Source organism: Monopterus albus, unplaced genomic scaffold (genome assembly GCF_001952655.1).
Source record: "Monopterus albus unplaced genomic scaffold, M_albus_1.0 scaffold277.1, whole genome shotgun sequence".
In the NCBI taxonomy this organism is placed as follows: domain Eukaryota; kingdom Metazoa; phylum Chordata; class Actinopteri; order Synbranchiformes; family Synbranchidae; genus Monopterus; species Monopterus albus.
This window is the reverse complement of record NW_018128157.1, coordinates 82,865-96,294: the sequence shown is the minus strand read 5'-3', so window position 1 is coordinate 96,294 and position 13,430 is coordinate 82,865. Positions and strand designations below refer to the sequence as shown.

Here is a 13,430-nt window from a genome sequence, read left to right as displayed (position 1 = left end):
AAGGGCCCCTGCGGGTCATGTGAGCCTCCAGTCAGGGGGGTAGCCGGGAGCAAACATGACTGCAGTGGGAGAACTGGTGCTGGTGCTGGGCTTACTGGTCAGTGCTCACTGTGAGGTGAGAGCACGAGACCCCGAGGTGGAGGAGGAGGAAGAGCTGGGAGGAAGAGCAGAAGAAGAAATGGGGAGCTTCGGGATAGCAGCATTCCCCCCTCACCTTGAGAGGCTCCAACCGGTGGCGACCAAAAACCCCCCACCAGGCCAGAAAGGGACCTTCCCGGCCCGAAACGGGTGAGAACATCCAGAATTCAAGTTTCACTTGCTGCCTTTTTTTTGTTGCTTGGCTGGTTCTGTCACAGTTCTACCGTGACAGTCAGTGGAGTGATCTGCAGCTGTTCTGACGACCGAGTCATTGTTAACGTCAATTCACCTGGAAAAAACCTCTTAATTCCTCCAGCTTCTCTAATGTCAATGTGTCTCATAGTGAGTTAAACATTTATTGTTTCACCCTGTTGGCAGTTTCTGGGCTTTAGGAAAGTGTGATGAACATTTTCCACTATTGTCAGATGTTTCATGCACCGTAACAATCAATCAGTAATCAAAAAGTAATCAGCTGATGTAACGAAGAAACTAAATCATTGATCAGATTACTCAGGTTTTTGGTTCCATATACAACATTAAACACGCTATGGAGTTCGAGTGTTGTCACTAATAATACTCTTTTCACCAAGTTAAACTCTGACATCTGGGACCTGGCGGTGAAAGTACAATGAACCGTTTTGAGGTACAACCCCCAAATCAGATGTTGGGGCAGTTTGTAAAATGAAAACTGAAACTAGTGATGTGTAAATCATCTGTGTCCTTGTTCTACACTAGAAACAACACAGCGACACATTATGTGATGTGACGCCATCAGTGTTATTCTTTGCCATGAATAATGTGACCACCCTTCAGGTTTATCTGGTGACCCCATGGGGGGGCCTGACCCCCCGGCTTGGGAACCACTGGCCTACACTAGCCAACTATACATAAGCTAGTTAAAACCAGCTGCTGCAGTGGTGATGACTCAGGATCAAAAGTAGGATGATGTCAGAACCAGGTATCAGTCACAGGAAGCATTGTACTGCACAGTCAGCACTTTTACTTTGACGTGCATGTGGCTGTAATGACGGAGTAGTTTTAAGTTGTTGTACTGGATCTAAATGGTTCTTCCTCCGCTGACCGGAGGACAAGCACAAAGAGGATGCCTGCAGTCTGTCGGATAAGATCATAAAGTGATCGTGGTGCGTCTGGGCAGCCTGGGTGGGACTGTGTGTCACTGGCGTGTTGGCAGTCAAAACGCTGAGACTCTCCCTCTTTGGTCCTTCTCTGTATAGGTATGACTCGTGTGTGTGTGTGTGTGTGTGTGTACCAAGCCAAAAAGGGACCAGCAGCGCCTTAAGTCACACTAATCTGTCTAGGGAAGTTATGATGATATTGTCCCAGAAGGGCCGTGCAGGTGTTTGTGAAGGTTCCTAGTCAGCGCGGCCTCTGCGGGCCCACGCACTGGGTGCACGCTGAAGCAACAAGGCTCCTTAGACACTGCAGCCACTCAACTAGTTTCAAACATCACACTGGATTAAAAACAGCTAGACACTGATTATGTATAGCATTGTAAATAAAAGTAGTGCCTGTGTATTTATAAAACTATTTTCATTGATTGATCACAACTATCGGACGAGGTATTTAAATTTTCTGCTGTTCTTGTTTGATTCTATGATGGGTACGAATGCCGTGTTATGGAAGAACTTTCCTTCAGGCCTCATTATATTAGCCCCCTTGGAGTGGACGTTAAAGGCAGCTCCTCTGTAGCTGGCTCTGTTATTTTTGCCGCTGTGGGTACTGAAGTAGCTGTTCTCCCACAGTGAACTGGTCGGCTGCGTCTTGTTTGTTTTAGGAACAGGTTGGTAACCAGTGACACTGGCTAAATATGAAGATCAAATGTCTCGGGAGACTTTTTTGGAGCTCGCACATCCATACATTAAGCTGCGAGACGTGTCCCCAGATTTGCTGATAAAATGATCCCTGGGGGCTTTAAAAACAAAAACAAAACAAACAACCCTTCATTAGTCCTATAGCCCCGACTTTTCTCCTGACCCCCCACCTTAAAGCTCCTTTAGCGACGTCCTTCTCAAATGGAACTCTTTGTGTTGTGACTCTGCCCTTTGTTGGTGTAATGGGGAGCAGGTTTGCCGGGGTTTCTCTGTTTGTTTCTTTGCAGGCTGAGGCTTTGGTTGAGCAGGACCTGCTTCAGAGGTCAACAGGAAGTTAAGCGGTGATGAAGTGGAGATGCACGAGTTTGTTGTCTGTCCTCAGTCTGAGAGGATTTGAGGCTTTGGAGGACCTGAGGGAGCAGTCTTGTTTTACACGTTTCCTGTTTACCTGCTGATCATTGTGTCCATATCATTAGTGAGTAGATCGACTGTTTTCCTTTGAGAAAACCTTTGGTTTCACTTCACTTCTGCAAAATCTGCTTGAAACCTGCTGCAGGATGGATTGTGACAAAGTTTGGTTCACACACATTCGTGGTCTCTTCAGGATGACTCTTAACAACTTGAATGATTCTGACTTCATTACACATGGTTCAGGTGCCTCATGTTCAGTTTGACCTCAGATATTATGGCTTAAATCTAGAAAAAGTGCTGGAGAAATGTCTACAGTATGTGCTCTTACTTTGAAACATAAGTAAGGGTCTTCCTGTGTCTCTGCTCTTCTGGCTGTCATGGTGGCCTTTGGGGCTGACAGGAATACTTGTTCTTTTGTTGTGGTGCTGTGACCTCCAACCTCCTTGGCAGCTGCTGCTGATCTTGTTATTAAAGGCCCCACTGAAATCCTATCAAAGTAAAACTTCACCCTGCAGCTCCAGGTGTTCAAAGCAGATGAAAGAAGCAGCAGCTCAGAGGTCGGATCAAAGAGAGCTGGACCCACAGCGAACATGGACCATGAAGGCAGCATTTACTGCCTGTTCAGCCATTATCAGACGGTAGAGAGACATGGCTGGGGGATGAAAGGACAACACTCCACACCCAAAGGACACAGATTTAAAGACTGTTGTTATCATGATGATCATGCAGGTGAATGTGCACAACTGGCAGTCGGATAAAAGCTTCTTTCTGGAGAATGTGGGGGTATTTTTGAGAGATGGAAGTTTCTGCTGGATGAGCTGCAGACAAAGGAGCAGCCGAGAGAAGAAGAGATGAGTGAGTGCTTAATCTACCTCCTGGATTTTAACTGCGTGTCTGAGAACCCGGAGGATTAATAAATACATCCACAGAGGAGAATAAGAGGCGGCTCCTCTGGCTGACGCCAAAATAGAATGAACAGAACTAAACACAGCCACACTCACGGAGCTGATGCTGAGATAAGCATAAGTACACACTGAACATGAAATGAGATTGTGACCCTTCTCCCTCAGGACAAGCTTCATATTTTAAGGCCTGCAAGCATAAACAGACCCTGGTATCTGAATGAAACCCACTGATCTCTCTGTTGTGACAGATCCCTCCAGTGTGTTCAGACCTCCTGCAGTCTCATTATTCACCCTGTGGCTCGTGCATAAACATCTGAACCTGAGCTCTTGGACCCAGGCTGCAGCAGAAACCCCCACAGACCTCAGCTCAAAGGTCTCTTTCTTCAGTGCTCAGCCAAACAAATCCACACCAGACAAAGCAGCTAGAAAGTGACAGTTTTACAGGCCACAGCTGTGGACGGTTTGAGATGACCTGCGGTGCAAAAAGAGCTGCCTTCAGTGAAGATTTGAGGATGTTTGGTCCAAAACGAGAAGTGTTGTTTGAACAAAGTGATGCCTCCTCTTACAAAATAACTGACAGTGCAAAACTAAACCAAGTGACTGGATGTTTGTGTTGGAAAGGAGGGAACAAAAATCCCTGGCATGTTTGCTCTACAAGGTTGTACCTCTTCAGTCTGACATGTCAAACGCAAGCCAGCAGTTGTGTTTGGTATAACCGGGCACAAGTGCAGCAACAAGTCCGACGTGGTGGGTCCTGGGCACACACTCCAAATATTTATTTTGCTCTTGCTGAAAGAAAGAAAGTCAGAGGCAGCAAAGGGACTTTTCTCCAGAAACAGATGTGGTCCAGAGGCGTCCACTGTCACGATAACGTCTGACACATTTTACACAGAAATATAAACAGCTTGCTTTGTGCTGCCTCAGTTAAATGAATACAAAGTGCAAAATGGCCAGAAAGAGACACAAAACATTCACAGAGTCACAAAATGTCCACAGAGATGGTGCTTTTACAGGTCTGAGACCCGTGTATGCCACTTGTTGGTAGACCACACAAGTTCCAGCAGGTTCCCTGGGGTTCTAACCTTAGAGAATCACAACAGCTAATCACAGAAGTTATTCCTGGAAGCCTCTCTAAACATCTCTGGACCCAACAAAAACATTCATCATTGAAGTTTTTGTGTCAGTCGTTTCATTTTGGAACAGAGCTCCTCACGTCTTATCATCAAATGTGCAGTGATGATATCGGCCAGAGGAGGATGGCCTCACACGAGGTTCCTCCAGCTCTTGCTTCACCAATTTCTTGATAGGCCGAATCTGCTGCAGAGCACAGATAGCTGACAGACAGCCTGCAGCTGAGAAATGTGCTGTTAGAGAAAAGAAACTGAAGACATGTCAGGATAAACAAGGACAGAGGAGCAAACCTCTGAGATTAAGCTGCATCACATGAAGGAGAAAAGTTGAACCCAGGGAGAAAGGCTTTTGCTGCCCAGAGTTCAGTCTGACAGGACAAATCAGCCTGATGATGAAGATTAAAGGTTTCTTCTCTGATCTTGTTCCAGCGCCCTCAGATCCACCAACCCCCCCACCCCACCCCAGCCACTGCTGAAGGTTTCACACTTGCCTGTATGTGAACGTGCTCTAAGCTGTACGCTGTGTAAGCCTCAGTGTACTGCCTGTGAGGCGGAGGTCGCAGGTCGGGTGGGTGGTGGGCATATAAAAACACAAGAGTTTGCATCCTGTGTGAGACTGCATTTAGTAAATAGGAGTGCTCTAACTAAAGCAGCTGGGACTGATGTGTTTGTATTGGCTCCTCCTTTGTGCTCATTTGTTTTCTGGGTCTTTGTGTCCAACTCGCGTCTTTTTGTGAAAAAATTACTGAGCTTTATAGTCTGCTTCAGCTCATAGTTTAGTGACTCCATCTCAATTTCAGGTCAGATTTGATTCCTACAGCCCAGTATCACAAATTTTCCTCAAGGGGCTTTACACTGTGTACATCATGTGTACACACCTTCTGCCCTTAGACCTTGAATCAGATCAGGAATAAACCAAAACACTCTGATGGACAAAAAATGGAAGAAACATAGGGAGGGGTAACAGAGGAAGGATCTGTCTTCCAGGACAGAGGGACATGTAGGATGAACAAACTTCCTGGAGCCTGGAACAGACCTGAGCTGCTCAGCCTCCTGTCAGACAAGACCTGGTACCAGGACTGCACAACCACACAAGATGGAAAACTCAAGCACATCATCCACACATATAGGAGAGAGGAACAAAGAGAGAGAAGGACGATGTGAACAGACATGGAGACAAAGACAAAGGAGTCGCCAGCTCTCCCGGAGGACGAGGATCCAAACCCAAACCTCTGAGCGAGGAACCAGGGAGAGACGGTCCTGTATGTTTATTTCAAGGATTAACTGTGTTAACGGTCGCTCCGGATTAGGGCGGATTTTCTCTGTGTTGAGCCTTTGTTGGTGACCCTCAGCTCGCCACAGGAAATGACACCAGAGGCAAAGGCCTGGGGCTTTTCTGAGTCTTAGCAGATTGTTCACTTGTAGAAACAATGGCTGTGTAATTATTATGTTAGATGATATCAGATGTGATATTTGCACACAAACACTGGGGATATTTTAAAGGGCAATGCTGGTGATTTTGCTGTTGTCTGGGTGTATCTGAGCGTGCTCAGTGGCCTCTGCCTGAAGTCTGTGGAGCTGCTGTGCCCATATTTTTCATAATGAAGGCACCTGTCACCCAGTGCAACACTGATGTGTGTTTACTAGTTCTTAGACAAAGCTGAAGCTCTGCAGCTCAGACGATTAAGCCAAGCCAGGTGTGAACACGCACACGGTACATGTGAATAGTTTTGCCGTATGTATCAAAAACATAGCAAGTTGTCAGAACTACTATTTAACTCAATCAAGAAAGGAACCAAACAGCCCAGTACACAGGGAAAGTAGTTTTATAGGTAGTTATGCCTGTTAAACCTGGAGGGATATATCTGTTAGAGAAGGATTGGACCAGATCATCGGGGCTCTGCTGGAGGTCTCATAGGTGCATCGGGTCTCCAGAGATCCACAGTGACTTTACTGCACTGGTGTAGAGATACTTGCAGAAACGCAGAGGAGCTGTCGGTGTCTCTGTCGGCCAAAGTCAACAGACAGGAAGAAATGAGACAAGTCCGACAACAACGTCGCAGTAAATACACACCCCAACACCGCACAAGGTCAGAGCAGATTAGACAGAGGGGCTTTGTGCAACAGACCAGAGCGAACAGGACGTCAGCCAAGTCCAGATAAACAACTGGCTCGTACCCACTGCGATTGTCACGCCAACGAAAACACACAGCACAAAAAGCAGCGCAACTTCAGCTATAACTACCAGAGTGCTGAAATAGTGTGTGTGTGTGTGTGTGTGTGTGTGTGTGTGGGTTTCACTTTTATAAAGCAAGTAAAAATGTGGTGCAACTCACATTTTAAGTCCTGGTTATAAATGAAGGTCAAACAGCTTTTGACTGTATCAGTAAATGTCTGCAGCTTGTTGCTAACGTGTGACAGCCGTGGGCCGGGCCCTGGACTCAGACATGCTAGAGGCCCCCGACTCCTTTGCGTCGTTTTGTCTCTTTGTGGTTGCTGCGAGTCTCTGGAGGCCGCGGGAAAGAGCTAGCGTAGCTGTGTCCAGAGGTGACAGTGCTCAAACCAAAGTGTAAAAGCAACATGTTGTGGTTTTACGGAGCGTTACGTGCTGGATTGTTTCTTGGCTGGGCAGGCACAACGTCTGTCTTCTTATCAAATTCTTGGCCAAATACTGAATAATTTGCCAAAATGATCAGGTATGTCTCTAAGAACACTGCTGGTGGTCAGCAAGCAGAGGACGGAGGTGACAGCACTCTGCAGACAAAGTCAGCAGCAGTTAGAGGCCCTGTGTCCTCGGGGTCTTTGCAGTGATGTCATTCGTCTTCCTGAAACACCGTGGACACGTTATCACACATGCTCACTCTGTGTGTGTGTGTGTGTATTGTACAGGAACTGGTGTGCATTTGTCCAGAAGCGTGTGGTGACGGTGGCGGTGGTGTGTGGAACAGAGAAGTACACCATCATGTCTCAGAGTCCCTGTCCGAGCGGGATCCCTGACTGTCAACTGGTCATGTGAGTACACAACAACACTGTGTGTTCATTTGCAACACACTATATTCACAATGCACGGCGCTGTTTGCCAGAACATTAATACGCCTCATATAGTGACTCAGAACAGGAACATATGCCAAAGGTGCAGAGAGGTTCTCGATATTGAAAGAGTTTGACAAGTTGTGTGATGATTTTAGTCTTTACAACACAAGGTGCTGCTGCGTTTAGGATGGTCTCTGTGACTGAAGAGGAACAAACAAACAAACATGTACTTAAGTAAAGACTCTGAGCACGTGTCCTGCTCCCTGTCGACTTCTTCCAGCCAAGTTCTGTCTCATCGTTGTTTTAGATCTGTCAAATTCATTTTCATGTCCTCAGGCAGAGTTGAATGTCAGCTCACTGCAGTGTGTGTGTGTATGTGTGTCTGTGTGCATGCGCACGTGCAGGTACAAGCTGTCCACCCGGCCGGTCTACACCCAGAAGCAGAAGATCTTCACCACCCTGCACTGGAACTGTTGTCCAGGACACAGAGGAGACAACTGCGACGACACAGGTGGGTCAGCAGAGGCATCGCAGTAGTCGTGATACTGTGGATGTCAAAGCCGTGACCTCACGTCACAGGACACGCAGCACATCAGAGGCTCTGCAGGTGTTGGATGAAGACGTGAGTTTGACAGAACTGTGATGTTACAGATTCTTCAGTGGCTGAATTTACACAAAGTATGGCCTGAGCAGTGCTGGAGTTGTGATGCCGATACCATATTAATATTTATGATTTAAATGAATATGGCACTTACTGATACTCAATCTTCAAAATCAGCCAGATTTCTGACACGCAATTACTGGTTGAAGCGTTTAAGTGTGAAACAAAGCCAGAAGATTTCACGGCAAGCGACTTGTCTGCAGGCAGGACTTGGAGAAGCCGACCTTGGCTTTTGTTCCCAGCAGGAGGGATTACTGTGGTGGACTTTCCTCAGGAAAGCTGCTGCTGGAGTCCTGGGAAAGGCTGAGGATGCCGAGCACATCCCAGTGCTCCTCCATTCTGTGCACTGACTCCCAGGATGGCAGACAGCAGGGCTTAAAGTCCTGCTGCTGCTCTGTAAATCTCTCACCATCTGATCGTAGGGATACTGAGCCATGGTGGACTGGCTGACCAGCTCCTCTTCAAAGGGAATCAGATACTGACACCTTTCTCTCGTACAGGTCCTGAGGGTACCTCTAGTGACTTCAGTGTAAACATAGCACTGGTGGCGTAGTACGTAGAGTGGGGTGGTCCAGAATCCAAAGTTCAATTCGAGTCACATCAAACTAAAGAGAATGCAGAGCAGTGTGTGTCACTGTGTAGCTAAGCCTTGTTAAAACCCTACTGGTGATGGGCCCCCTAGTGTAGAGCAAGAAGTTCATGTAAACCCTCAGATAAACTTGCTTGCGCATGTGCATCACAGCTGCCTCACATGGTGGTGCATGTCCTCAGACCTTAATGCTACACATCGGCGACATGTAGCTCAGAATGAGAAAGTCAGATGGTGGAAAACTTTGAAAAGAGGCTTGTCGAGTTTGTCCGGCAGACACGACTCTGACGTCCTCCAGGGTTTCTGTTTACGTAGTGCAAAGGCTGAAAGGAAGATATTTTGTTTGTGATCAGGCCCTGATCCTACTCCTTAAGCTTGGGCTGGAATGTTGGTCATAAAACACCAGACTTCTCCACTGTCTTTCCTAAACCGTTTTGAACTGGAGGTCACTGGAGACGTGTGGTACTGCAGTGCTGCAGGATATGTGCAGTATAAATAACTAGAACTGTTTGTCCAGTGAGTGGCACCAAGAAACAAAACAGTCAAAGTTTTTGGAAAAAATTCAGACTAAAATAGACCTTTGGCCTTTAGAGGCTCGATTTAACAAAGCAAGACAAATAAAGAGGCTGTTCCCCACACACACACACATCAACATGGTACAGTCTGCTCCCACCACACCTCTGATTGAACCGACTTCCTGTGAGCTGGAGGCCATGTCGTTAAGTCAGTTTGTTCACAACTGCAGCCCTGCAGAAACAGACTGGACACAATAACAGGAACACTTTCAAATACAGCAAAGTTGAGTCATCACCTCTGCCACACAATGAAACGCAGATTGCAAAAGTGTTTCTGTTATTGTGTCCACCTCCTGTGTGTGTCTCAGTACCCGACCCTGTTGAAGCCTTGGGTAGTTAGACCAGGCTTCGAATGGCTGCGAGAAGCCAAAACAGGACAATGTAAAAGGAGAAGAAAGAAAGTTGAAGTGGAAATGTCCCAGTGTCCGGTTCTGCAGCCGTATCTGTCAGTAAATCAACCCAACATTGAAATAGCACCCATAACTTCATGTACTTCTCTTTCCGCTGTTTTTCTAGAGCCATGTGTTAACTCCCTAATGTGCAGTGCATGCTGGGATACAGCTGAGGCTTTGTCAGCATGTTATGTTGTTGCCTGCAGATGAAATGATGAACCCCAGCTGATGCAAAGGAGCACATGGCCAAAAACAGCCCTGCATACATATAACTCGTGAGGGTTTGTGCCTGTGACGGGCCGTTTCCTGTTTGGGTGAGACAGTGAAATCTGATCCAGGACCAGTTTGACCAGTTTCAGTCGCAGATCCATGGGTAACAGGTTTATAACACATGATTTGCACCTCTGCAAAGTGTTTTATCTTTGTTGTGACAATGGTTAGATAAAGCACAGAAACACAATGTTTCAGAGTCATCCCCCACGAATGTGCGCTTGCATGCACGGGGTGTTAGTGCTTTTCATCCAGAAGGCTCCTGCCTCTTGCAGAGCCAGTCTAAACACACCAGGATGTGCAGCCGGTCTCTGTCTGTGTGCGTCTGCTGTTTGCTGCTGAGCAGGGACAGCGGCTATGTAGAGCGACTTCTATGGACACATCACTATGAACTAAAAGAGATGTGGTTCAGATACTAAACGTGCAGAAGTAGACAGATACATACTTTCTAAATGTACGATCTGTTAGCAAAACTTTCAGGATACCCTGGCTGACGCATCTCTGTAGGTTCACACGGTTTTCACACTGTTGTTTCATACACAGCCACATTAAAGTCAGAGCGATGTGCAGTGCATAGGGGGTGCTGCTGCCTGATTTCAGAGGAAAACGGCGGCTAATGCAGTATGGCTCTGCTGCTGAGGGTCAAGGAGCAAAACCCATGTGTCATAAACATTTAGTCTCAATATTGCTCGCCAACCGAGTGTCCTTTGTGATTTTAAAAACCTCAAGGAAAACACGGGAACAAGCCCTCACACTGGCTTCCGGCTGATGACCGTGCAGGATGTCCTGCTCTTTCTGTCTGCGGACGCAGCACTGATGTCGGTGCGCTCGGCCCTGACTGCAGGTCACTGACAAGGAGCTCCCTGCTCCTGCTCTGATTCTATCACTGACTTGTAGTTTGGTCATTAACTCAGTGAAACTCAGCTGAGAAGTCCCCAGATGCATCAGCCTGTTTCCCATCAGGCCCTCTGTCCCACCCCCTGCCTGCACGTCAGCCTGACTTCCTGTCGGGTCTTTAGTTCACTGAAGCTTTATTAATATGCTGTGGCAAACAACTTGCTGTCAAAGCGTAAGTGCAGTAAAGTGAATAAAAACCACAGTAAGTACACTAGACGGTATCAACAGGGTTAAATCAGGCTCAGTCGGAGACGTTCTCTGAAGTGAATCCAGCCTCTGCTGCAAACACAAACGACACTTCAGATGTTCATGTCCTTACTTTTTACTTCATGCTCTTAAAAAACTAGAAAACATGAAACTGTGCGATGCTGGCATGTACAAAGTTTGTAAGGTGCCCAGACCTTTGTACACGCCACAGTTGGTGTTTAATTCTTTCATCCTCTGGCAGCTGATGGTGCACAGCTGTTTCCCAGTTCTGTGAACATCTTGTTAACGTTTCAGTCCATACAGTAACTGAGATATTTCATAAAAACCTTGATGTGCTGCTGGGACTAGAGGAAAAGTCCGAGAATCCCCCAAATCATGGAAACCATGAGCGTCTGAATCAAATTTCAACTGATCCAGCAGATGTTGAGATGTTCCCGCCTGGACCACACTGGTGGCCAATGTACTGTATGGAACTGGTACCAGTGAAGCTTGAAGGAAAACTTTTCTTACTCCCAACAAACCCCTGAAAGTCCAGCTACTTTCAGTTTCCCCTCTTTTGAAACCGTCACTTCATCATCAGCTGTGTGTGTTTCAGATGTGGAGGCGGGGCCCCAGCAGCAACGAGGCGACCCGCATCGTGAGCAGAACGACTACCAGGCGTCCATCAGTCCGCTGCACAGCACCACACATCCCACCCATGATCTGAGCCACAACCCAGAACATGCCCTCAACTCCCATCATACATCACAGCATGCCACGAATATGTACAACCATCGCCATCACCACCGCGACCACGGGCAGCAGGAGCACCGTCTTCCTGGTGAGTGTTGACACTGAAACTGTGAGCTCAGCACTGAGATTGGTCCTTGTTAGTGTTTCTGCTGTGTAACCTCAGTAATGTGGCCTTCATGCATGGACGGATCGCTGAGCAGGCGGGGCGGAGTAGGCCCGGCCCAGCCTGGCCCGCTTCTTTAGAGAGCACGTTTCATACTATGCACGGAGGAGCTGTACACAGCAAAGAAGAAGGGGAACAGCATTTACTGTAAGCAAACAGCCTGACTGGACCCAGGTCAGGGGCCCCTGGGCCAGAACCTCCGTTGGAAGTCTTTGTAAACGTGACTGGAAAAAGACAACAACAAAAAAAAAACACACAGACGCAAAACTATGACGACAAACAGACGCGTGGTGATTACAAAGAGACAAATATGCAAAATGACTACAAAGACTCAACCGCAAAGAATCAGAAAAATGCTGCAGACACACGACGACTGAAAACTAGAGCACTGCTGTGTTGGTTGTAATCATTTAGTCTCTGTCAGTCTGGGGCCCCAGTGTAGGAGGAGTGAGGGCCTGTGTCATGTCTGTGCCCTGGGGCCCATTGTCTCATCATCCGTCCATGGTCGGACGCATGCTTGCAACAACTGAACTGTTGTTGGAAGCTACCGCTGCTGTTACAACAGTGTGCAGAGAATCAGGGCACCACACAGGCCAGTGCAGTATCAGTATGAGGTCACTTCATACAGAGCCTCTGGTCCAGGGGCCCCACAGGCCCCTAAGCTGCACTAGTTTAACAAAAATGATGACAAAGATATTCACTGACTACCTGTTTGTCAGGACGAAAATGAAACTAAAACTAAATAAAGTAGTGTTCGATAACGGGAACGATGATGAAAATGTTTTATGTTTTTCAACAACAAATAAAAAGTAAACGATAATGTGAAAGATGAACGGACACAAAGTGTCTGTGGAGTCACAAACTGTTTCCTCCAGAGGCCAAAGTCTCTGTGGTTCAGGATTAGTTACATTCAGTAACGTCCCATTCTGTGATGTGGGGTGGGGGGGGGTTTGTCCAAACTGCTGGCAGCTGTGACGAAGGCTCAGGACAAGTCGGCCTGTGAGGCTCGCAGATGATTGACAGAGGCGATTCTGACTGCGTACGTCATGCTCTTACTGGGACACATCTCTGAGCTCGACTGGGGAGGGTTGACACTGTCACATGTTACCTCAGGTGAAGACTAATGGGCTGCGAAACGAGCCTTTCTGCAGAATGAGTATTTATACTTTTGCTGGTTAAAGTATATTTTGCACCTTTTTATTTTTACTGAAGTAACATTTAGAATGCAGTATTAATACACACTGACACCTGTTCAGAGGCGGTTTGAGGCTTCAGGTGACAATCAGGCTGAGGTCAGGGATGCGTCATGTCAGTGTCCTCACAAACACAGAAGGCCCGGTGTGTGGGAAGGAACCAGAGCTGAAACGTGTCTGCAGCGACACCTCCGGTAACCACATGCACACTTCCTGCGCAGGAAATCCTCTCTTTCTTCTGTCTTCCCATACATCGTGCGTGTGCGCTATAAGGTGACCTCTGACACTATATTAAACCTTGC

At 47.2% G+C, this 13,430-nt stretch overlaps 1 protein-coding gene across 2 annotated transcripts in view; it reads left to right on the top strand.

The window, feature by feature from the left end:
• mmrn2a (multimerin 2a) overlaps positions 1-13,430 on the top strand; it is a 25,055-nt gene that overhangs the window by 2,664 nt on the left and 8,961 nt on the right. The window contains exons 1-4 of one of the 2 annotated variants that reach the window (XM_020622311.1): positions 45-288; positions 7,306-7,428; positions 7,854-7,960; positions 11,636-11,860. In XM_020622311.1, coding sequence (XP_020477967.1) covers positions 56-288; positions 7,306-7,428; positions 7,854-7,960; positions 11,636-11,860 — 688 coding nt within the window. In that variant the 5' untranslated portion in view covers positions 45-55. Of the gene's footprint in view, positions 1-44; positions 289-7,305; positions 7,429-7,853; positions 7,961-11,635; positions 11,861-13,430 lie in introns of those variants that run through there. The other variant, XM_020622312.1, reaches the window with a different exon arrangement.